The sequence below is a fragment of the Neltuma alba genome, unplaced genomic scaffold (genome assembly GCF_004799145.2).
Source record: "Neltuma alba isolate B1F8T4 unplaced genomic scaffold, ASM479914v2 tig00011343_pilon, whole genome shotgun sequence".
Taxonomy (NCBI): domain Eukaryota; kingdom Viridiplantae; phylum Streptophyta; class Magnoliopsida; order Fabales; family Fabaceae; genus Neltuma; species Neltuma alba.
This window is the reverse complement of record NW_021636044.1, coordinates 61,397-87,206: the sequence shown is the minus strand read 5'-3', so window position 1 is coordinate 87,206 and position 25,810 is coordinate 61,397. Positions and strand designations below refer to the sequence as shown.

The following is a 25,810-nucleotide window of genomic DNA, read 5'->3' as shown; positions in this document are numbered from 1 at the left end:
GAAATCGAAGCCAAAAGCTGGCTGTTATGAAGAAGCAAGGAAGTCAATCTGGACACAGCACTTGGGCTTTCGATTTCATGGCAGGTGACTCCATTCCATGAACAGAGCAAAGGAAGGAAGAAGAAGAAAGAATGAAACTTTACTCACTCGCCCCCTGCCGTCATTAGGAACTCGGCATCTCCTCACGCTTTCTTCGATTTAGCCGTCGCCTTCTTCAGTTCCATTTTCATTTTGATTTTTTTGGAGCTTTTTTTTTTATGCCAAAATTTTAGGAAAAAGGTCAGGCTCACCCATAATCCAAGAGCAGGGTAATTAACCTTTGACCCCAGTCCTATCCAGCACCATAACTTTACTGGGATGGGGAGAGCTTCACGTGAGAGATCACCACATGTTACGAGCTGAGACTTTGGCTTCGAAGATGTCTCCCTAGCATCGTGACTGGAGCCACAACAAAGTGGCATTCTCATGATCAAACTTCTTCCTCTTGATGAGAGTGTCCGACCCCTTTACCAGCTGAATCCACGAACGAGGGGTGATTTTTTGGAGCCTTTGTCTCTGCCATTTTTGTCACTGGGAAGTCAAAAGTTGATGTCTTGAATTTTCTTCAATGGAATAAAGCAGAAGTCACCAGGAACTTGCCAGGAGCATCATTATTTTTTTAGTTTTTTTTTTTTTTGCTTATTAATCCAACTTGGAAAGAGAAGATGAACTGGATGCCACGTGGCCCTACTGTCTAAACATAATTTGGTCAACAAAAGCTCAACGTTTGAATCCATTCCGATTGCTGTACAACTGTACATCGATACGTTGTTACAACTTTTAACATTACTCTGAAAAATACTTCCGAGCACATACTGCTCTTAAATAAATACTTTCCGGATAAAAATAGACCTTAATTCAACTAACAATGATATTAACCCAAGATTAAATATCAAAACACAAATTTAAAAGCATTACATTAGTTTTTTTCCTTAAAATATAATATAAAATATATAGGGACCTATTAAATTTCTTATTTTTTGCAATTTTTTTTGGAAAAAGGATTTCACTCCTCTGGACTAAATTTGCTACAAATATAACCTTGAGAAATAAAACTATGAAAATTAATAACAGTTGTCTAAGTTAATATGATCTTTTTTAAATTTTTTAAGGTTAAATATAATATTTGATTCCTCAAGTTTATTTTCATTTTAGTTTTGATCTTTTAAATTTTAAATCTTAGGTTTTGATCTCATAAGGAGCAAAATAGTCTAAGTTTTTATTAAATTATAAGAATTAATGTTTTAAATGAAAAGAAACTTGAGAGATTAAAACATATGGTTTGAAATTTAATGAACAAAAACCAAAGTGATAGTAAACTTAAGGGACCAAAATTATATTAACCCATTTTTTAAATATGACAATCTTTTCTATAATCAAGATTAAAGAAAGAAATAAATAAAATTTGGGAAATATTTAGGCTAAATTTCTTATATCTATTATTTTAAATTCTCAAATTACATATAATCATGTGTCCCATTTTTAAAATATAAACTATAAATCCAGATTAAAAAAAAAAAAAGACACATAGCGATGTGTGATTGGAAAAACTGACATAATTAATATAAGAAATCTGGTGTAAATATTTCTTTTCAAAAGATAACTTCAAAGTAAATATAAAATTGGTATTAATATTTTTAAAATGTAAAAATAGATATTATTGAATAATATATTGAAATAAAAAGTTCACTAGTTTTTAAATGATTGGGAAATATCATTTGGGAGGTAGCATTGGAAGTTTAATCCTAAGATTGGAATTTTTCAAACCAAAATCTGCTCCCTTCCCTTCAAACAATGAAAGCTTCTTTTAATAATAAGACTGTTATAATCTTTTTACAATTTATAATTAATTTAAAAATAAAATTAATCCAATCATTCCTTCCAAATATTACATCATATTAAACATAATTTTAAAGCTCCCAATTCCATACCCAAGCTCATTCTCATTCCCAATCCATCAAACTTGAGACCACTTAATGCTTTTTCCCTTTTTTTTGAGTAAAATCTGCTTATATTAGTATATTAAATCGACTAAACGTTTGGTAAATCATTTTTTAACTCATACTTATTTTCTTTTTCTTTTTTTTCCAGTTACAGTTTAGTTGATTTATATATATACACGCACACACACATTCCTCTAAAACTTAATTTAATTGTTGAATTGATTTTGATTCTAAATGTAAAATCTATTTTTCATATTGATCAGTTTTTTTCTAAATTACCTCTATAGATACTTCATCAATCATAATCAAATAGAAGAAAGGAGAGAATATTAAGGAAAATGATTATGGTGTTATAAGAAAAATATATCATATTTCTTATAATTAACTAACTTACCTAACCTCCCTCATCCAATCAAATTAGTTAAATAAGTCTTACATTAAAGACCAGAGGAGTATATAAATATATATATATATATATATTCATTTCGTTTCCTTCCATTGTGAATACATCATATAGTAATAGTACTACTGGGAAGCCATACCATGTTGTTGGTGTCTATTCTCCTTCAATTTGAGGTGAAAAATGAAGGCAAGACACTAAAATACAAAAGTTACGTGCATGAGTTTTGAGAATAATGAGGGAACAATAGATAAAACTGAACTGACAATAACATCATTCTTTTCTTGGTTAATTTAGAAATTTTATTATGACAGTATTAAATTACTCAGGCAAGTGTCAAATACAAGGATATCATATTTGAACTTCATATTTCAAGTACACAGAAAAACCCAAGCACTATGACCACACCCTCTCTTATTCTCTGTCATCCTCTTTCAAAAAGGCAGACCCTTCAAAAAGCGCTTGTAGAAATCCAATGACTCTCTTGGTTTATATTCTGGAACAGTGTGTCCAGCTCCCTGCATCAATGGCCATTCAAATAGTATTATAAAAATGCCACGTTTGGGTAACCATCAACACTATTCACCGAGCCATGAATGGATTCTCGTCACTTGTTAAATCTCAACTGCTCAAATTTCAATCTAATAATTGAGATGGAAAGTAGAGAAGAAGTAGAGGGGACAGGAAGTGAACAGAATCTAAATCCTCACAATACAGAAAACTCAAGTTTTAGTTTTTCAAGACATTATTAGGTATGCAAACCAACCTTTATGGTCAGAAAAGTTAGATTCTTTTCATATCCCTGAGTGTACCTGAAATCAGAAAAGAGAATTCAGTCATTTATTCTTTGTGACTAATAGATTCAATGCCTTAAAATTTCAAGTTAACAGGTCATGTTATGTTCATGATCCTAGCTCTTATGGTTGCTTGTCTAAGAAATGTATCATTCCATCTTTCAACTCAAAATCTACAATGACAATTAAGTATAAGGGTCATTTTTATTTACGTGCTCCTTCATCTTTATTCTACAATTCGATGTGGATTTTCTTCTCACTTTTCACTATAACTTGACCCAAATAGAAATGATCTGGAAAATACCCGGCGACTTGATCATTGGACATCCAAGGCCTCCATTCATCTAGGATTTTGTATCCAAGTGATCTTGTCCAAGCTTCACTTCCCGTGTAAGGAACACACAGATCATGATCACCACTGCCAGAACCAAGAAAACATGAAATTTAGGTATACTTATAAATTAACAGCAGATATGTCTGGCTTCTGCAGAGTAATATGGTATCCATTAAAAGCACAAGCAGAAAGATGGTACAAGTATGATAGATGTTTCTTCATAATTCATATATATGCATAGATCTAAGACGAGTGATAAGCTTAGGAATTGACCATAGACACATGGAAATTCTTTCTCTGTTCACTTATTTCTTGAGTATTGGCATCATGAAGATGGAAAATTCATGACAGTAAAAAAAATTTCAGTTCTCCGACTTACCTGTATATGAGTGCTCTATATCCTCTGGAAGTGAGGTTCTTGTGATAATTGATCATGCTCCCTGCATCGTGATGGTATACAATATTGTCTGTGCATAGATCCCACCTACTCACCACACTTTCCTGTTCAGGGAACAAGATCACATGTTAATTTTTTGTAAGCATGCAATACTCATTTCAGATATGATGTGAAACTTCAAAGGTTTATTGCGTCAATATCTCTGCTTCTTAGGGGCGAAGGAAAAAAAATCTCACCTCTGCAGTGTGAAGTGCTTTCCTAACTGTTTTATCATTCAACCACGCAGTTGCAACCTCATCATTCTAAAAGAGAATATTAGAAATTAGATGATGAATCTATTATACAAGTAAGAGGAAATCACAAAAGTACAATGCCCTTCAATTTTCATAGTTGACTAAATTCAGAGGCTTTCTGCAACTCTTCTGAATACTAAGCACAATCATGATGGCTGCACTAGCATTTTGTTAAATCTATGCCGACAACCCAGTTGAATTCACACCGGATTAACAAAGATAAGAACTAAATTGGAAGATGAAACTGAAATCTTGCCTGGAAGACACCAAATTGAAGACAAGATCAATATATATAGTATCAGCAACACAACATACCGTGCATGGAACACTATTGGAATTGCTAAGTTGAGGCCAAGTTGGTACAATTCCATCTTTCACAGGAGCTCTAAGCGGCCAAGCACGGCCAAACATCCTTTTTCTCACAGGCAATGATCTATCTGTTGCACCCAATTTCAAGAAACTCGACGGCAATCTGATCTTCGATGCCATGACTTTCTCTGTACTGGGGCCATGGTAGCATGGTTCTAGAATATCATATATGTTTAACCCAGACACATCCTGGAATCATAATAAACATCAGTGAGTGCCTATTTGGTTAAGCGGTATAGGTTCAGATAAGCCCCTTTGAACTCAAAAAAGTGATTATAGAGCATATTTATCCTAGTTGGCTAAACTTTTTAAATTCCCAATGAATCGTGATTTTAATCCCAATAGCACGTTTCAGTATAAGCTACTAGGAGTAGCTTTTGCAACTGAAAAATCAAAGTAGATGTTCAACAACTAGAATTTCTCCTATCTACCCTTATTATTAATAATTATTATTAAATTGTGTTATATTTAAATAATAGTAATTATTACTTATAAGAATTATAAATTAAAATTATATTTAAATAATAGTAGTTATTACTTATAAGAATTATATTAAATTATATTTCTCTCATCTACCCTTATTACTTTTTGATAATTATATAGGTTACATTTGGTTCTTTAACTTTATACAAAGTTTCAATTTAGTTCCTTAATTTTAAAAAATATATATTCAGTCCTTTAATCCTAAAATTGTTAGGCATAAATTATGATTTTTTGTAACAAGCACGGTTATTTTGATAATTAAACTTGATATGTTACCATTTAAGAATGTTTTATCAATATTTAAAATTTCAATATTATCGATTTCTTTTTTAAATAATTTTAGGATTAAAAGACTAAAAGAATACTTTTTAAAGTTAAGAAACTAAATTAAAACTCTATAAAATTCAAGGACTAAATGTATAGTTTAGCCTAATTATATATTTATAAGTGATTTTAGTAAATAAAATCCAAACATAATCCACATTCTCAATGCCACTTATACAAAAAAATATCCAAACAGAAATTTCAATTAACCAATATCACTTTTAACTAGTACCACTTGTAAAAATCATGATTGTATCTGATAATAGCCATATAAAGAGTTTCACTTAACTTCTAGTCCAGTCTATACAGTCTCTAGCGTATATGCACCAAATCAAAAAAACAAAAAAGTGAAACTCAAAAAAACACAAGAATGATTAGAAACATCACCTCATCAACTTTTGCAAGCTTTTCTGCACATGTTTGACCAAGTGGTTGGTAGAAATTCCCATTGCACTCAGTTCTAACCTCCTGGCAATTGATAATAGAATTAGATGTCCCAACTAATATGAAAATGAACTCATGAAAATTTACCAGAAAGCAAATTGAAATTGTCAATGCAATCATTAGTATCTAATTGTCTTTAACTCATGACACGGAAGAACACTCGAATAGTGTTACACTCTAACCATTTTGAAGGACATGAAGCTTTGTTGTGACACATCTCAGTGACAACTGGATACTCAACAACAGTCGCATTGGCGTAACAGTAATCCATGTTATCTTCTCTATTAAGTCTTCATCAAAATATGAATTTATGCTTGGTTAATCTAACAACTTTGTCAAAAAGAACTCAAAATGAAATCGCCTCTCCTCTAGGGTTTAGGGTTCAGTTTTCACCTCATAAAGATCATCTGAGATAAGGCCCATCCCATGAGCAAATGGAACCAGTGCATTGCCATCAAAATCTTCATCTGTAACACCATTTCCTACCATATAACCCTGCACGTAAATCACGTCAGATTGCAGCCACACAGGCTTGAAAATGAACTGATAAATTAAGGACAAAGACCTTGAAATTCAGATTGGGCTTTACACCAGCATCAATTCCTGTAAAGCATTCAGAAACTCCACCTTATTCCTGATCCGAATACATTGTAACAATTTCAACACTCAAGGGAAAAGCTATTACCTTTCACTATTTCAGAAGAAAGAGTAGGCACATAAATTCCAGCAAATGACTCGCCAGCAACAAAGAACGGGTTGGGCAGGAACTCAGGGAAAAGTTCAAACCACTGGATTAAACAAACTCAGAAAATTAATAGAGGATTTTTTATTTATACCATTTATGTTAAAGTTTCAATTTTTTCCATCACTACCTTAAGGAGAAAAGTGTGCGTATCAGAGGCGGTTTTTTTGTCTCCAGTTCTGTAATCAGATACATTCTTGGAGTAAGAAAAACCCACACCAGCAGGAGAATCCAAATATAAAACATTGGAGACCTGTAATGCAGAGAAATCAATTTATATGAGAAATTTAGTTAAGGAATCAAAATGAAACTTGAGATGAAAATGGTATCTTTTGCCCAAAAGATATATTCTTTTCAGAATTTCGAACATCATGAAAGGATCAAACTTGATACCTTTGACCAACTGTAAGGATTGAGGTGCAGTGTGGGAAGATTTCCCTTAGTCTTTGCCGCTTCAAAATTGAAAGGGCCTGAAACATAAATTAATGTAACACAAGAGTGATATGAAAATATTTAAAGGGAAATACTAAATCATTTATGGAGGATCACATTCAGATTTTATAGAAAAACGGACTTCAGAAATAGAAATTGAATGATTACCATGCTCGTAGATGAAGCCATCAAAGCTAGAGCAGCCTGGTCCACCATTAAGCCACAGAACCACAGGATCTTCAGAAGGTTTGTTTTCTGACACAACAAAATAATAGTACAGGTTCCTTCCATGACTTTCATCCACTGTCACATACCTTCAACGTTCCATTACAAAAACCACAAGATCAGATTTAAGTCAAGTCTTTTTTATTAAGAGAGAACTTGAAAACAGCCATTGCAGAAATGGGAATAAAAGCAGAAAGAGCTAAGATATCAGACTTAGTCAAGTTTTTCTTTTTAAAGAAACCCCAGATTCCAAATCATAAAATAAGCACAAAAGGTTTATGAAATAAAAAAATCCGTAATCTTTACTGTGAGAATCTGATTAGACACTGCAGAAATGGGAATAACAGCAAAAAGAATGTAATGTACCCAAAAGCTAGAGACACAAGTCAAGTCTTCTTTGCTAATCCGATTTTAAAAAAGTCTTCATTATTGATGAAAGCCACATTCAAATAATAAAATAAGCATCAAGCAAATTTAAAGAAGAAAGCCACAATCTTATAGGCGAGATTGTAGAGGTGGATAAAAGCAAAAGAAGGAATTAGTGTGATCAAAAGCTAAAGAGAGAAGAGCAAGTATTCTTTATGAAGAAACCCGACAGGAAAACAAGAAAATAAGCACCAATTTTTTAAGGGTCAAAACATAATTCACTAAATGAAAATCTAAACAATGAACAGTGAACAGCCATCACAGAAATGTGAATAAAAGCAGAAAACAATATAATTTACCCAGCGTAGTGCTTGGAAGGTATAATGCCATTGAAGCCGGGAAGCTGCGTGACAAGAGCACTTTCTGGTGCTGATTGGGTTAAAACAGAGCTCAATAGAATGTGAAATAACACAGAGAAGATGAAACAATTAATCTTAGCCATTTTTCTGCAGAACTGTTCGAAAAAAACACAGACGTCAGAACCCTATTTATAATGAAGAAGCTGAACAATGTAATGATGGGTGTGACCCTCATTCCTGCAACTCGCTAATTATGTGACTAGTCTTACTTACAAGGCAAGATTAACAAAAAAGATGTTTGTGAATGGGACGAAAGCGAACCCGTTCTTCACCAAAATAATTAACTGACTACGATTTAAAAGGGAAAAAGTTGCCGTTTTAGTGGAGGAGTGGTATTTTATTGGCCAACTAGTGTCTGAGTAGCCTTTAGTCTCACTTCTCAAGCATTGTGGAGAGTTGCTAGTGTAACAGTGGTATCACAGTGAATGCTTTGTGACAGCCAGTAGTAAAGGACACGTGTCGAGGAGTCCTTTGCTGTCGCAAGACAAATTGTAATGTTTATGATTAATAAATGACGTAATTTTATGTAAATTTTATTTATTATATAAAATAAATATATGTATTGATAGTGATATTTAAAAAGGACAAAACTTGAGTACATTTGATTATATATCCATTATTTCTAATTTTTCAGTCAAATCACAGCACATGGATTTTCTTGGTAACACAATTTAACAGAGATAAGATTTCAAAATTCTGATTGTCCATCATCAAACTAAGTATCAATTCATATCTTACATAAGATCTAAAAAAGGTTTATTAATCATGAAATACTTATTAGAGTTTATTATGTATAGATATTTAGTGTTAATAAGACTATCGGAATCTTTTGCAGTTTAGAATAAATTAATGTCCTAAGATTTTATACCAAGAAAAACGTTAATGCCATATAAATAATAAAAAGTGATAAGTTATACTAAAACAAGAACGGAAGGAGTTTAATATTTTAGTTGAGGTATTGATACTTTATATTTGGAATTCAATACCATTCAAATAAGAATTATTTTGTTTTGAAAAGAAAAGTTTAGATAAATTGAGTTTCAAGAGCTCGTCATGACCAAGGTCAGAACATACCTCCAAACTCAAAAAACACTTGCAAAGATACTTATAGAATTACTTAGTAGTATGTACAAATTACAAAATATCGGATGACTATTGTTGAAAAAAAAAATTAGAGAATATAATTATGAAGGTGTAATTGATATTATTAAAAGCAATAAGTTAGATATATTAAATACACTTTTTTGCGTATTAATATTAAAAAAATTTAATTTACCCTAATTAAAATCAGTTCAATAAATAAACATATTCTAAAAATACTTAATTTCGCTAAAAGTTTTTCCCCTTGGTCGCTTTGTTCCACTAAAGTGTCATCACAAAATATAATAACTAGTTAAATGTTGCATTTAACTATTTATAAATTCTTCTTTTATAGACATTTTAGAGCATGATGTTTTGTCTTTTCTTCTTTTTAATCATTTCTTTTTCATTTGGATGCGTTAGCTCATGAGAAAAGTGTGCCTTGAGGAGAAAAAAAGCTTGCTTCATAGCCTCCGGGATTTCAGCGTTCATGTTTCCGTTAATTTAGTATAAACATAAAGTTTTAATCTTTTAACCATATAATAAATACTTTCTTCTGAAAAAAGCCATATAATAAATACAGAAGAAGCCAGCAAAAAGAATAAACTAATAGGGTTATAGCTAACATTAGGGTTGCACAGCGGACGGACAGGACCAGACTAGAACCCAACCTGAAGTCTAGTCTGATTTTTTGGTCAGACTGGGTTTGATAATTTGTGGTCTAGTTTAGTCCAGTGATAACCCGAGGTTGGGTTGGACTGGACTTGGTCCACCAAACTAGTGGACTGGTCCAGGCAGTGTAGTTGTCTATTTTTTTTTTTAAATCTTTTTCTTTATGAGAAATAATATTTCAACATGATAAATACAATTAAGACAATAAAAAATACCTATAATCATATGAAACTTGTCCTAAAATATTAAGACTTCATCATAAATACATAAAAATATCTAAAAACATTAAAAACAATTAAAGGCACCATCTAAATTACAAATTATTAAAAAATAAAAAATTCACCTAGACTAGACTAGACCAGTCTAGGTGATATGATCACTTGGTCCGAAACCCAGTCCAGCCCGACCAACTAGTCTGGTCCAGTCTAGTCTAATTTTATTATATAGTTAATTTGGACTGGATTGGACCGGACATGACTACTTCGGGTTGGACTAGACTAGACCGAACCATCGGGTTTTTGCACACTCCTAGCTAACATATATAGGCTAAATTAAAATTACTTTAAGAATTATAATGCGTCAAGAATAATACAATTCATATGCCAAAAAAGATATCTTGCCATAAATGAAGTTATGCAATACTAGTTTTAGTTGTTTTATTTTATTATCATGCAAATTTGTTTTTTTACTTTTTTTTTAACGCGTATCAGAGTTAATACATAGTCAGTTGGGAAAAAAATTCTAGTCAGTGGGGAAAAGAATTCACATAGTCAATAAATAACTCGTTTATATATGGGACCAGACAAAGTATTAAATATTAATATTATAAGTTTATATCATTTTTTCTTATATATCTTATAGGTGTATATATAAGTAGAACAACATCAATTCAAGAATTCTTTTATTAGGGCATATTTACATCAAATTCTTTATATTTATTAAGTCAAGTTATCCGATTACATATATGTGTTTTATTTTTGAAATATTGATACTTAATGACTATTAATTATAAATTCATATAAAAAATAACACATGATTATTTATGATCGAAAACTTGATATTATATACATATATATATAAAGAAATCACTTAAGTATTTTTTTTTATATATATATAAGACGAGACAAAGTATTAAACATTAAACATTTCTCCACTTATTCTCTCAATTAATTATTTGTGCTAAATGAAGATAGAAAGAAGAGAATGGGGAAATGAGAGATTAACTACATATATAGGAAGGTAAATGAGTAATTGTCCCAACAGCAATGCCACTCGCATTGTATATGTTTAATTGTATTGTATATGCACAAAAAAACTACATATGGAAAGAAGTAAATGAAAATGTGGAGAACATATGCTTGACACCTAATCAACTTATATTCATGGCTAATCTTAATCTCTACAAATTGCCACGTAAAACCATTTAATTTTTTTTTCTACAACCCACATATCTTATGCCTTTTGTTAATAGTTTGCACGCACAACTTTATACTTAAAAAATTAAAAAAAAAAACACTTAACATCGATGGGGTTACAAAACCACAACAAATGCTTATAATTGATTTCCTCATGGAGGAATTTGTTGCTAGCGGGAGAGAGAAAATTAATTTTCCCATGCTAATGTTTGTGACTTGTAAACATACCTCCATTTCCTTTTATAACATACAAATAACCAAGTTGCGTAAATAAAAAAATTGGTTAAAACTGGTTAAAAGCAATAAAAATGTTAAAAATAGATTAAACTTATTTTTTAAAAATGTTCTTATATGTGAAAAATGTAAGTGAGAAAGATAATGAGTGGAAAAAAAAATAGACATATAAAATTAATTGAGAACAAAATGTAAAAAGAAGTAGTAAATGTTTATACATCTTTAAGGTAACTCATGGAACATGATATAACTATTTATTCCTCCGGTCCTTAATGTAGGACCTAATTATTGAGTTGATTTTGATCCTAAATATAAGAATTATTTCTCATATTATCAATTTTTTCTAAATTATTCATATGAATACTCTCTTAATCATAATCAAGTAGATGAAGAAAGGAGGATATTAAGGAAGATAATTATAGTGTTTTAAAAAAATATATCATATTTCTTATAATTAACTAACTTATCTAATTTTTTTAATTTAATCAAATTAGTTAAATAGTCTTATATTAAAGACAAGTGGAGTATTTATTTTTTGAATTTCAACGAAAAGAGCATCGTTCGAGGAGAAATGGGGATCAAATCCCCAATCTGGTGTCACAAAGGGCACATCTGAAAATACCTATTTAAAAAGTTGTAGCTTATAAAAAAAATCCCAATTAAGTCCCATTAAAATACTTAAATTTAAATTTAGGCTTATATTTTTAACAAATTTCTAATCAGGTTATAAGGCTTCATTAGAAATTTCTGAATATTGTTAAATAAACAGAATGCCTCTCTTTAATTAAATGGTAAATTAATTGTTTTACTCCTCCTATTCTTCTTCTCTTATGATTATTTTTTGAAACTAAAAGATACATAAATAATTTTATAATGTTTAAAATTTGTGTATATAACCAAAACCTTCAAAAATATTTTAATCCAACATTTTAAATTACAATGTTAGTATCCTTTAAATAAATATTTTTTATCTTTAAGTTGTAAAAATTTATTTTTAAGATTTTAAAATATCTTATTTATGAGAAATATTTTATATTAAGTTATTGCAAATTATGTTTTTGTGTAGTTCAACGTTTGCTTAAATAAATAAAACTAACATAAATTATAAGAACTTAATATTAAATATTTTTGTAATTAAAATATTTTAAGATCTTAAAATAAATATTTACAAACATAAAATAAAAAATATTTATTTTAAGGCTATTTTTGACGCTTTTAGTTATATATATACAAATTTTAAATACTATAAAAAATTTTTTTTGTGTTTTTTAGTCCTAAAAATAATCATAAAAGGTGAGAGATCACTTGAGAGGACTAAATAATCAGTTTTTCATTTTAATTAAAAAGAAGCATTTTAGTCATTTAACAACATTCAGAAATCCTAAATTAGGACTCATGTCCTAATTAAAAATTTGTCAAAAGTACAGGTCATAATTTGAATTTAGGTTTTTTAGTAGGATTTTATTGGGATTTTCCCTATAAAAAACAACAAAGGCAATAGTGCATTAAAATCTCGTATAAATCTATTTCCATTAACCTTGTGTTTGAAAAATCTACTTCCTAGCTTGTAAATGGAAGGAAAAGGATGTGCTTAAGCATTGCTCTGCTTAGATGAAAAGAAAAGTTAGGAGGAAAAAAAATAGTAAGAGAGAAAATAGAGAGAAGAAAAAACTAGAAGGAAAATATTATCATCCTTTTTGTTTGGATAGATGAGAGAAAATAGAGAGGAAAGAAAATTAATAAATATCCAAATGACTAAAATATCCTTATCAAAATATATCATATTTAAAATTAAATTAAATTAAATATTGCAATAGAAAAATTATACTAACATTGGCATCATCAAATAATTAAAATCAAGTTATTTGGTTGATATACATTTTCAGATTATTATATTTTAAAGCCAAATTATTTAATAAAAATATTGCTTTAAGATTAAAAAATGAATAAATTTTTAAATATAATAAAAGAAAAAAAATGGAGAGTAAGAGATAGTAGGGGTAGTAATGGAAATCTTGTTTTTCTTTCCAAATCTCTATATATATGGAGAGAAAATGAGGTATGGTGCCCAACTTATTTTCTCTCATGCTTTTCTTCCTCCCACATTTTCTCTCCTATCCAAGCAAGAGAAAAGTTGTTTCCCCTCATGTTTTCTCTCTTGTTTTCTCTTCTTCTTAGTTTTCTCTCAATCCAATCAAGGGTAAAAGATTGGCAAAAGGGGAAGCTTAGTGATATGGCTAACTTTAATACCAAATCAGAATGCGTATTATTGTGTAAAGCATTGTAGAAATGGGACCGGGGCAAGAAGAGATGGATGTGCCCATTTAACTCCCTCTCCACTTCCTCTTCATTTACTATTTTTATCATTAGATTAACATTCAATTGTTGAAATTTAATATATTACAACAATACTATTATAATATTAATTAAACTACAAATATATATAAGTTGCAGAAATTAATATGCATACATTACTTCTATAGATTTTTATTAAAATATTTTATAATTTTTTATCCTGTGTCATCTGATTATATAATATTATAGTATTTATTTATATATAGGCTAAAGATATTGATATATATTATCATTTAATATTATAACAACATTGTTATAATATATTAAATCTCAACCAATAAATATTAATTTAATGGTGGAGATAGCAAATAGAGCGAAGTAGACGGAAAGCCAAGTGGAGATATTCTTTTCCGATTCTAAAGGAGGAGCAAATTAAAACTGGAACCATAAGGATACAAATAGTGAAATCCACATCACTTGAGTGGTACGTTTGACTTTAAAGTTCAATGATAGAAATTAATCATTTTAATTAAGGGTAATTTAGGAATGCTAAGATAATTTTTGAAGAAATCAAATTTCTTAACTACTTCTTAGCTATTATTTGTGCCGTAGAGAGAGAGAAACTTTTTAATCTATTTATAAGTCACATAATTAAATTTTTAACATAAATATATTATTTTATTCTTTATTTATATTGTGTCGATTGTTATAATTAGAAAGTGTATATACTCCTTTGATTCTATCCTATTTATAAATCATTTCTAACATGTTTTATACTGACAAAAAAAAACTTAAACTTTATTAATCATAAGTTAAAATTTAACAAATTTTCAACTTCATTTTTATTTATATACATTATATTATATGAAAAAAAGTCAACATATGATAAATAAAGGGTAAAATTATATATTTATATAAAAAGCTTCTCTCTTTGCCTTATAAATAAAACAAAAAAATTTCTTCTCTCTATACCCTATATAAATACTACCAAGGAAGTATTAAATAAGGGTAAATTTAAAAAGTTGTTAGATTTCAACATAAACTTGATACTCCCTCCGTCTCTTATTATAAGATTCAATTTTTTTAAATGAGTTTGTCCTTTTTATAAGACCTTTTTTGATTTTGTTTGAGTACTTAATGCAGTATTACCTATTTTATTCCTAATTTAATGTATTTAATATATTTTCTTTCTTCATTTATCTCACTATTACTCTCTCACATTTATCTATTTATATATATAGGGGTATATTTGGAAAAAAACTATATTTGCTACATATTAATTGCTTTTAACTAATTTTAACTATTTTCTTAAACTGCACAATTTAGTTAAAAAGATCTTATAATAAAGGACAGAGTAGTAATGTTTAAGGTTTTTTTAAAATTTTTTTAAAAAAATAGATTACAAATGACTTATAGATAGGACTGTGAAAATTATTAGGCCAAAACAAATGAGAAGATTGGGTCTAGTTGTATCATAAATTAAAGTTCAAATCATGCTAGGAGAGGTGGCTATATTTAATAAGTAGTGCATAATAGCACCTCAAATAGTAGGATACCTGCGCCCCATGTGTCTAGAAAAAAAATTTATTAGGCCAAAAAACTTTGATATTTCAACTATTTGTTACAATAGTATAACGATAAATTTTAACCTTTTAATTTATTGCACGAGAAACTAGTGAGCTGGTAGAAATTAAAGGTCAGAGAAGCATGATGCATATAAAAATTACAAAGTCAAAATAACACCAACAGAAATGTAATCTAAATTTTCACAATTTCACCCTCAATGTCAATGAAGTATGAGTATTTTTAGCTTTAACCATCCTGAATAGTTATAAATTGGAATAATGCCTTTTTCTTTGTTCATTTTCGTTGTTTATTTTTTTGTGGTCAATGTACTCAATTTTAGCAACCAAATTAAACCAAAAGCATCATGGAGAATAGATTCTTTCCAATACATGAAAGAGAAATTGCATGGAACTCATCTTGAGCTGTGATTGTCTTTGATTTTGTCCGGAGATTTTGGAGAATTTGGCTTTACTTTGTGAGGCAGCATTTTTATTGCGCAAATTTTAGGCATGGAATTTATATTCCTAAGTTATCAAGAATCCATGGCATCTATTTTACTTCTCGGGAGATTTGTTATTAACGAGTCCAATACCTATATAATACGTATGGTGTAACATCCTAATTTTCATATATCTAATATTTAAACAAATTTTTATAGAATAGGTAGAGGTTAAATAATTAAAATAATTCTGATTTTATGTGTGTGTATGAGAAAATGAATAAAATAACAATGTTAAGAAGTCCCGCATTGATTAAATGATAGGAAGATAGGTAAAATAGCAATGTTAAGAAGTCCCATATCGACTAAATAATGGGAAGAGGAAGCTCTAGGAGCCTATATATAGGTGGTAGTAGGGGAGAGTTAAAGATGAATTAAATAATTTTCGCATAAAACTGAGACAATCTCAGTAAAGTGCTGTTTAGGGGTTTGTAAACCGTCGGATCGGGTTGCAATTTGGTTAGCTAATCCTAGATTTCAATTAGTGCTTTTAAATTTGTTCACCGTTGGATTAACCCGAAATTTAGAGAGTAGTCTTGTGACATGTAAGACATTAAATTCAACGGTTGGATTAATAATTAAACTTCTATAGTAAGAATAAATTAACTCATATTGAGGTTATCCGTCTAGATTCTTTGAAAATAGAACATACGTTATAAATTAAGGGTTCTCTATCTAAGTTGTGAATTTGGTGCTTCAAATAATATAATTTAATAATTAAAGATAACGTAAGTTAAGGAAGCCTAGGAATTGAATATAAATCATCATATACATGTGCTTATCCCAAACCTTAGAAAAAGCCTTTTGAGTTAGAATTTCGAGTAACAGCTGAAGGTATTAGATGGAGGGTTAAATGTTAGAAATTTGTGAGTAGTTTACTCTAATACTGTAGAAATAATGTTTTAATTTCGATTGTAGATATAAACCCTATTGTGGCATTTTCGAGTACGGGCATCGGTTGTACTTAACTGTTAGCTAGGATACCAGGTAACTAAATTTCTATCTATTACATGCATTGGTATGAGGTTGGTGAGTAATTTTATAACCAAGTTTCATATACATATATTATGTTTTGTATGAACTGTCGTGTGGGATATTGTTTTGAAAAGGATTGAAATCGTTTGTATTGTTAGAAATTAATGATTATGACTATGAGGTGTTATTCTGGAATTTGGTTGATTATGTATATAAATGTGTTATTTTGAACCCTGTGCATCTAGTTTGGGTGGGGAAAGGAGATGAATGGAGTTATTGAGATGTATATACTTATCACGTGGTATCAGCCTCCATACGGAGCTGTATGATTGGCCACTATTATTGTCCCACTGGTTCTTCGAGGGACTGCGACACCACACTAGTTCTTCGAGGGGGGACCCATGGTCCATCGAATGCTCTGTGGTCTTTGGCCGGTCCATATCACTCATGTGGTGAGCTTGTCAAAGTAGCCAGTCAAATGGAAAGAACTTAGCAAATGGGTCCAGTCGACGGAAATAAGGAGGATATAAGGATGGATTTGGGGTTTATGGACTGCATATAACATGGAATCTTCATTGATGTTTATATCTTTTAAATAAATAAAAAGTATGTTATCTCTTTTGAAATTATCAGTTGTATGAGATTGGCAGATATATTTGACCTATATGGTTATTGTAAGTTCAACTGTTAGATAAGTGTCTATTAACTATTATTAACTCTATGTATCCCACCTGACACCTCGCTAACCCATGCTAGTGTGTGTGATAGGTAGGGATTTAATTACTGAGACGTTGTCTCATCCCTATTGTTTAACATTTTTCAGGTGAAAGCTTTAAAGGAGAGACGTCATGGAAGGCTCAGGAGGAGTAAAGCTACATTAGCAACTTGTAGCGTCTCCTCGATTTATGAGCTATGTTGTATCCTGTATATTGCCACCTTAGGATAAATTGTTTTTAATTGATTCATGCATTATTATTTCTTATGTCCTTTGAGTGTACTATCGTGGTATGTGTGCTGATAGGTGGCCAGAGGCCTATGATCGCATGTGATTTGCTTATGAATTTATTATAAAATATGAATTAAGATTTAATTCTTAATATTTTAATTTATGTGCTATATTATATGTTGTTTTATAACTATATTAGAGAAGATTGATCCTTTCTTATATAGTTTGTATTTGAATGAGTTAAGAAAAGTTCTTTTATCCGTGATAGGATGTATGATTGGGTACTGCTTTTTTCTATCACGGATAACAATATTATATAATTAGTTAGTGTAGATGATTGTGATGTAATTTGAGTTTGTATTTAACATGGTTTGGTTATAAAAAGTTATTTCTTAAAGTTACTATGAAAAAGTTAAGTTTATCTGTTTATTTACGAAGGTTGTTTCATATGGACACTTATTAAATTGAAAAAAAATTGTTAACAAGTCCTCAATAAAAGAATTATTACTAAAAAGTATATAAGAATATGGCTGTTGAACGACAAATAAAAATGAGAGGTGATGCTTGGGATTCAAATTGAAAAAATCCATTAAAAGAGAATCCCATATGAGTGATTGCTTATTGCTTTAGTTTGATCAAATCCATGTACGTGGAATTGAGAAGTATTACGGAAAAAAGTGATATTATCCAATCTCAATTCCAAACCCATATGCTCAATTTTCATACGAACCTAGACCTGAGAAATTTGGGGTGCTCATGCACCATAAAATAATTTAAGATTTTAGATGCACATTAACCTTTTATTTTAATAATATTTTCTATACTTTTTTCGAATAAAACTCCCGATGTTTTGATAACCTATGTTTTTAATGGATTGAAACTTAGGTTAAAATATGGGTTATAAAAAAACAATAATCTTTATAATTTTGGCAAAAATAAAAAAAAAATTGAATGGAAATAAAATACTCGTCTTGTCCAAACAAAATAGTAAATAAAATACTGCTTTAAAAACCTCAAAACTCAATTATTATTATTACGTTTCTGATCCTTAATATAATACTTAATTAATATTAATTAAATTAATTAAAATAATATGTTTTTTTTAAAATATAATAATAATCTTCCTTAATTCTCTCTCTCTCCCTATTTGATTACTGTTGAGAAAATATTAATAAGATTAATTTAAAAAATAATAATAAACTTGTGAAATATATCGTACATATATGATCAATAAAGGTGTTTAACTTGTTCTGTCCTAGTTCCAGTTAATTTGGGATTGGACAAAAAAAATTTTGGGACAGGATGGGTCGTCCCATCCCGGGATATTTTTAAAAAAATTTATTTAGTTCACTTATTGATAATAATTATTTTTTATAATGATTTTCAGTTTCTATGTTGCAGTGTTATGTCAGCAAAATTTTCTTCCTCAAGAAACTAATTCGTAAGGCCATTATACAGTTTTTTTAATGATATTTTTTTACAATATTATTTTTACACTTTTTTTTATATTACATAATTGAGCTTTTTATATATTTTTTATAGTGTTTTTATCTTTAGAAGCCAAATAAAAAACAAATATTATAACATAAAAATATTCTTACCTAAAATTATAATTTTTTTTTTTTAAAAGGGACATCTAGTCTTGTCCTAGTCCCCATGAGACGGGATAGTCATGAGAGGAGACAAGACATAGGATAAAAATCTTGTGTTATTTCTGTTCATCACGACGAGCCTATTCTAATTTCATCTTGTTCCATGAACAGTTCTAATAATTAATATCAATTCTCAAATTAGATGCTACATTAAATTAAATTAAGTACCTGATTACTCTTCTAGTCCTATTTATAGGATAAAAAGAGAAGACATTTTTTAATCATATTTATAAGATACCGAGAGAAATTTTTTATATGGATGTATAATTTTATCCCTAATTTATTATTGTGTTGACTTTGTTTACATGAGGTATAATATATATTAAATAAGAATAAAGTTAAAAAATTAATAAATTTTAAATAAAAGTTAATAAAATTAATATTTTTGCAGGAGGAGTATTTTGTTGGCCGGTTCTTCTGCTGTGATTTTTTCCATATTGATTGACGCTTGCGGCTGCACAACTTGACAAATTGAAAACGTAGGCCCCACTCCATGGCCAATAATTCATCATCCTCCAACTCCTCGCTGGTTCGAAGCTGTCCCAATTGTCTCCTTCCTACGCTCCCTTCCCCTCCCCTCCTCACTTGCCTTCCCAATCGTCGCCTTCTCTTCTCACGAATCCTAAAACCCTAATTGCAACCGGTGATCCTTTCCGATTCCAATGCGTTGAAAGACCCAACTTCACAAAACAGCCAAAAGAAGATGCTTTCCTTCGCTTGCGTTCGGTTTTTACTGTTTTCTTGTCTCTCGTTTATCTCCGTACTTACAGCGACCTCTGCGTCCAGTTCGGGCTCTGGGAAATCGTCTATATATGATGTTCTTCACGACCATGGCCTCCCCGAGGGTGTGCTTCCGAAGGGCGTGAAGGAATTCGGCATCGATGGGGAGGGTCGATTCTGGGTGCATTTGGATCAAGCTTGTAATGCCCAGTTCGAGAACGAATTGCACTTTGAACGAAACGTTTCGGGCACTTTGAGTTACGGACAGATCGGGGCGTTATCGGGAATATCGGCTCAGGATCTCTTTCTCTGGTTCCCAGTGAAAGGTATTCGTGTGGATGTGCCGAATTCTGGGTTGATTTATTTTGATGTAGGTGTTGTCCGCAAGCAATTTTCTATGTCCCTGTTCGAGACGCCCCGGGATTGTGTAGCCGTTCGGAATGAGGATGTAGTTGGCTTTCAAGATGGGAGATTCATGGCTGAAGCTGTTTCCAAGGTTTGGTTAACTAATCTGCTAATTTCATTCCCTTGATTCATGTATGAGTTTCAGTTAACTCACTATATATTTGAGAAGCGGCAATTCATATTGACTCGGATATATTTTGAAGTAGTGTTGGACTGTATTTTCTGTTCCCGATATAATGAAGGAAGAACTAGGAAAGAAGCTGATTCTAGTCAACTTATATGTCCGTGGTTTAGTTTGTTGGATGTTCACGCTAATAACTACTCATTCATGTGTACTGTTCCTTTTTCTTCTTTTAGTTCTTAAGCATGAATATGTATCCTGCAGTGAGAAGTTAATGTCCCTGGAGTATAGAGAGATATAGAGGAAATTCTTTCTTTACTTCAGTGGCTCTTCACAAATTTACTAGTTGAGGATCCGAATCACTCTAGTAGAGGTACTTGAAACCATGGAATGTTTGTTTAAGGGAAACTGTTTGCTACACACAAATGGGTTGGGAATGCATAGAAAAGTGAAATAAAAAATGATTTTGCTGATTGAAAGTGACTTTAGTGCCTCTACTTTAAAAAGTCAGCATAACATGTTCGGACTTGTAGATATGCCCTTGAAGAAGAATGGAAGTTGTACTCATAAAATGATGAATGTGCAATATCCCAAGGCCTAAGGAAGAAATACAATTCCAGATGTAAATGAAAGAAGAAAAGGATGAGAAAGGGAACAATTCTTGACGTTCGGTGAAATGAAAATTATCAGAAATGAGCATTAGTGAGTGTATAAGCTATAACAGCTCATTTGGCATGGAGATGGAAAAGTGATTCAGCCATCCCCATATGTTTTGTGTGACGTTTATTGTGCTGTTATTATTGTTACTCATCAATGTCCATCTCTTCTCAACACACTGTGAGAATTCATAATAATGATATGGAGGAAAAAATAAAAATTGCAAGAAAGATATGATGATGAACTGAATACTTCTCCATCACCATACCGAATGAGGTCATAGTTTACATGATCTCATTGACGTTTATTTCTGGTAATTTTCATTTCAATTTTCAACTGATAAGAATTTTTTATTTTCTAAACTTCTCTTCCGTTTGCAACTAGAATACATTTCCTCCTTGGGCTTTAGGATAATGCTCATTCATCATTTTGTTTATTCTGGAGTTCAACTTATTTGCTTATTCGAGGGCATTTCTTCTGGCTTAAGCATGTGATAAGGTAACATTGTTCAAATGCTTTCTCTCTGTTACTTGGCCACTAGTTTTTCTCCAGGGAACCTCTATATGCAAAGAGATTGGATCGCTTTTCCACACTAATTAGATAATGACTTGTGTGACATTTTGAATTTTGTGGTTGACTCGCAATTTCTGAGTAATTTTTTGTCCTTGGTGTTTTAATTTACTTACTGTGGTGAAAAAAACTATGCTAAACAGGGTTTTATCTTTTGTAAACTGTTGAATGCAGGGTAAATCTTCTAAACTCCGATATCGGTTTGACCAGGAAAAACCAGAAAATATTGCAAGAAATGTACTGTAAACCCTGTAAGTGAAGGTAAACTAAAAGCTGCGATATGCCTCACAAGGCCTTAAAATTACACTGTATATGTTGTTGGAGAGTAGAGATTGACATTTTTCTATTTTTCTTCCTTGGGTTCTCTTTCATATGTTGCAGAACTAGTGCAGTAGAGGCAGTCCCTGCATCTCTATGTGATTATTTAGCAGGAACTCGGAAAAGGCGACGACAGGATGACTTTGAAGGATCAAGTGTGTTCTGAAATTGACAAGGCTAGATGAGAGCATTGGTTTCGATGAATTCAGGTGACGAGTCTGTGAAGAATCATGTTGAAAGTTATAATATATATTGGTGTATTTTACCGAGGCAATTTTGTAATAGAACTTTGTAATAAACAGTATTATATAGCGCTTTGTGATATATAAAGATTCATCCAGAAAATTTTGCATCCTTTAGCAAGAACTATATTTTACCTGCCCTGTGCATAGTCCTTTTGTCATGCCTCCCTTTGTCAATGAAGAATCAACAACAAGAAGTCTTTTCCAGTTATCCCACTAAATAGAGTTGACTACATGGATCACATAATGCAATTGTGCTTTATCAACAACCAATGAATCATCAGTGCCATGAATTCTTTTGGCATTCCATGTTTTCTGGCCTTTTACTGTTCATTAGCATTAGTGGTGTAATACCATTTCTTAATGACAGTTGAAGTTTGACTAGTTTCTGATGATGTAAATTCAATGAGTTAATTGTAGATTTGTAGTTTGCTTTAATTGGCAAGCACCAGGCCTTGTAAGTGTCGATGTATATTCTGATCAGCTGCCTCCACTAGGGACTCAACTTTATATTAATTTCAGTGTCCTGTATATTTCAGATCTGGTGTACTTTTAGTATGTGAGCTCCCAGCATTGTTAAAAACTCAGATACTATATGCATTTTGCCTGTGTATCCTGTAATGCACCTCCTCCTTATTGAAGTCATTTCACACACTACCATATTAGAGCCATCCATTGTTCGTATCTCAAACATTGAAGCATCTTCCGGACTGCAAGGTGTGGCTTGATCTGGCTTTACTTCCAATATAAGACCAACGTCCATGTCATGCAGCAGAATTGATTATATATATATATATATTGTATATATGATCAGTTTCTTTCTTTCTTTCCTCTTTTTTTTTTTTGGCCAATGGAGATATGACCAATTTCAATTGTACTGCTTGTAGAAATACCAGAAAGTGTTCAAGTGTGTGTTGTGTATAAACTCCGAGAGAATCAAAGTGCCAGCTTTCTGTTTGCTTTTCTTTTCCCTCTTTTTAAAATCCTTTTTTTTACTTAAAATTTCCTGCATCCAGCTTGACTAAAAATTTATGAAACATAAAATGAATAGTAATTCTATAATAAATCTATAGTACCAATGTATTGTAGCATCTAATCCTCTTCCCCTCTCGGGCACTCTTTCCACTTGGTATTGATATATTATTTTTCATACTATTTATTAATCTATTATAATAAAATACTACCTCATAGTCTCATATGATGATTAAGCAGTTTGAACTTTGACGACGCCAAACAAGTTAATTGGCAATCTTGAAATCACCTCAATTTGTACAAAACAAACACAGCAAACATGATCCATGCATATAGGTAACTTGGTTTAGGAGCGACTTATATTCTTTGTTTTTATAATAACATAGAAAAGTAGAAGACATTTTTCCATTCCATCAACGCAACTCAAGGACAAGCGAAATGCTTACAAAATTCTTAATCATCCCTACGGAAACGTTTCTGAATAGCATGTTTTGTATTCATCACTCTTTTCTTTGAATGATAACTTGAGGTTAAAGTTGGCGTTTAGCTATAACTCTGAAGCATTATTTAATTACGCTGGCAATTTTAAAATCATATTTTCAAAACACCATACCGTTTTAGACATTTCTCAAAGACCCCCATTTTAACACTTTTCCCAGCTGTCTTGTTCGTAACATTTTTTTCAGGCACTTCGAAGAGAGAGAGGGAGACTCCTCTTTATTATCTTTTAGTGATCAAATCATAGAACATGTTGGTTTACAAGTCAGCTTGAATTTTGCTCTATATATACCTCAAGAACACAGGAGTTCATCACAGCATCTTTCTTTCTCACACTTGACTGAGTCATCTGAAGCAGTATCTCCATTGTCTCTCTGTGACATGGCTTTCAAAATTCAATCTCAAAGTCGTCTTCCATTGGCCCTTGTTTTGCTTGGAATGTTGGCATTTCAAGCCTCATCTCGAATTCTTCAAGAAGCTTCAATGCAAGAGAGGCATGAGCAGTGGATGATTCGATATGGCAAAGTTTATAAGGACGCTCAGGAGAAGGAAAAGCGTTTCAATATATTCAAGCAAAATGTGGAATACATAGAGGGCTATAATAGTGCTGGAGCCAAACCTTATACGCTAGGCATGAACCAGTTTGCAGATCTCACCAATGAAGAATTCACAGCTTCTAGAAACAGATTCAAGGGTCATATGTGCTCCTCAATCTCAAGGACAACCTCTTTCAAATATGAGAACATGACTGATGTGCCTTCCTCTGTGGATTGGAGAAAGCAAGGTGCTGTGACACCTGTTAAGAACCAAGGCGATTGTGGTAAGTATTGTAAAATAATTATTCCTTAAAATTCACAATTTGATATTGAAGTTTTGCATATCTCTGTCTTACTTTTGATGCATTGTAGGATGTTGTTGGGCATTTTCTGCTGTGGCAGCAACAGAAGGGATCACTAAGTTGAGTATAGGAAAACTGATTTCTTTGTCAGAACAAGAGCTAGTTGATTGTGACACAGGTGTGGACCAAGGTTGTGAAGGAGGTTTAATGGATGATGCCTTCAAATTCATCATAAAAAACAAAGGTATTACCTCAGAAGCCAACTATCCATACAAGGGTGTTGATGGAACCTGCAATGCCAAGGAAGAAGCCAATCATGTAGCTGCCATTAATGGGTATGAAGATGTTCCTGCCAATAGTGAGCAGGCACTCCAAAAAGCAGTGGCTAACCAACCAGTTTCAGTGGCCATAGATGCAAGTGGATCTGATTTTCAGTTTTACTCAGGTGGCATTTTCACTGGTTCTTGCGGTACTGAGTTGGATCATGGTGTTACTGCCGTTGGTTATGGTGGTAGTGATGGTACCGAATATTGGCTTGTGAAAAACTCATGGGGAAGGGAATGGGGTGAAGAAGGATATATTAGGATGCAGAGGAATGTGAATGCTCAAGAAGGCCTCTGTGGCATAGCAATGCAAGCTTCTTATCCCACTGCATAATTGTTAAACGACATGCTCTGGTTTTCATCAAATCTTCTACAAATATTTAGAAAATGGCACTGAATATATTTGACACACCCTTAAACATGGTTCATGACTATGAGAGTTTGTGGCATTGTCATACTTCAGTTTAAATTACAGTACATGCATTGAGTCATTGTTGTATATATGTTGTGTATTTATAAATTATAATACAATGAAATATACTATGAAGACTATGAGTTATGTACATCTTCAGTTTATCTTTGTGGTATTTGAAGCCCTATTAGGCTCAAACTGATTTAAATCTAAAAATACCTTCCTAAATCCCAATCCCGACAACACTGTGATCCCTATAGATTGTGGAAAGCGCTGCTAATACAGAAGTGAAGATGAATATATTCCAAGTTGTAATGTTTAGTGCTAAAGTTATGGAGGTTATGAGAATAATTAAAAAAAAAAAAAAGAAAGATAAGAGTTTATATATCTTTTTAT

General features: G+C 31.4%; 3 protein-coding genes across 4 annotated transcripts; 2 read left to right on the top strand and 1 right to left on the bottom strand.

The window, feature by feature from the left end:
• Positions 1-2,635: 2,635 nt before the first annotated feature.
• Positions 2,636-8,096, bottom strand: LOC114712313 (serine carboxypeptidase-like 20). The gene is made up of 14 exons (XM_028896832.1): positions 7,945-8,096; positions 7,163-7,308; positions 6,956-7,032; positions 6,693-6,815; positions 6,506-6,608; positions 6,386-6,423; positions 6,214-6,315; positions 5,764-5,844; positions 4,516-4,758; positions 4,144-4,209; positions 3,890-4,011; positions 3,481-3,594; positions 3,149-3,194; positions 2,636-2,900 (listed from the first exon to the last, which is right to left on the bottom strand). Exons 1-14 carry the CDS (start codon positions 8,085-8,087, stop codon positions 2,817-2,819), a joined length of 1,488 nt encoding a protein of 495 aa, XP_028752665.1. The 5' UTR covers positions 8,088-8,096; the 3' UTR covers positions 2,636-2,816.
• Positions 8,097-19,865: 11,769 nt separating this feature from the next.
• LOC114712305 (uncharacterized) lies at positions 19,866-22,909 on the top strand. 2 transcript variants are annotated; one of them, XM_028896823.1, is made up of 3 exons: positions 19,866-20,554; positions 22,022-22,072; positions 22,193-22,909. In XM_028896823.1, exons 1-2 carry the CDS (start codon positions 20,042-20,044, stop codon positions 22,055-22,057), a joined length of 549 nt encoding a protein of 182 aa, XP_028752656.1. In that variant the 5' UTR covers positions 19,866-20,041; the 3' UTR covers positions 22,058-22,072; positions 22,193-22,909. The 2 variants fall into 2 exon arrangements, with proteins under 2 accessions (XP_028752656.1, XP_028752654.1); XM_028896821.1 differs by having other exon boundaries at positions 19,868-20,554; positions 21,986-22,072.
• A 1,095-nt stretch (positions 22,910-24,004) lies between these two features.
• On the top strand, positions 24,005-25,363 carry LOC114712304 (senescence-specific cysteine protease SAG39-like). Its single transcript, XM_028896820.1, has 2 exons — positions 24,005-24,661; positions 24,750-25,363. The coding sequence occupies exons 1-2, from the start codon at positions 24,223-24,225 to the stop codon at positions 25,334-25,336; spliced, it is 1,026 nt and encodes a 341-aa protein (XP_028752653.1). The 5' UTR covers positions 24,005-24,222; the 3' UTR covers positions 25,337-25,363.
• Positions 25,364-25,810: the final 447 nt, after the last annotated feature.

Bases quoted from the DNA above. Each gene is read 5' to 3' on its own strand.
- LOC114712304 (XM_028896820.1), top strand. From the start codon at position 24,223: ATGGCTTTCAAAATTCAATCTCAAAGTCGTCTTCCATTGGCCCTTGTT. The intron at 24,662-24,749 runs GTAAGTATTGTA...GATGCATTGTAG, and splicing joins TAAGAACCAAGGCGATTGTG to GATGTTGTTGGGCATTTTCT.
- LOC114712305 (XM_028896821.1), top strand. From the start codon at position 20,042: ATGCTTTCCTTCGCTTGCGTTCGGTTTTTACTGTTTTCTTGTCTCTCG. The intron at 20,555-21,985 runs GTTTGGTTAACT...TGTTGAATGCAG, and splicing joins TGGCTGAAGCTGTTTCCAAG to GGTAAATCTTCTAAACTCCG.
- LOC114712313 (XM_028896832.1), bottom strand. From the start codon at position 8,087: ATGGCTAAGATTAATTGTTTCATCTTCTCTGTGTTATTTCACATTCTA. The intron at 5,845-6,213 runs GTGAAAACTGAA...ATCAATTGCCAG, and splicing joins TCTCAGATGATCTTTATGAG to GAGGTTAGAACTGAGTGCAA. The intron at 3,595-3,889 runs GTAAGTCGGAGA...TGGTTCTGGCAG, and splicing joins TATAGAGCACTCATATACAG to TGGTGATCATGATCTGTGTG.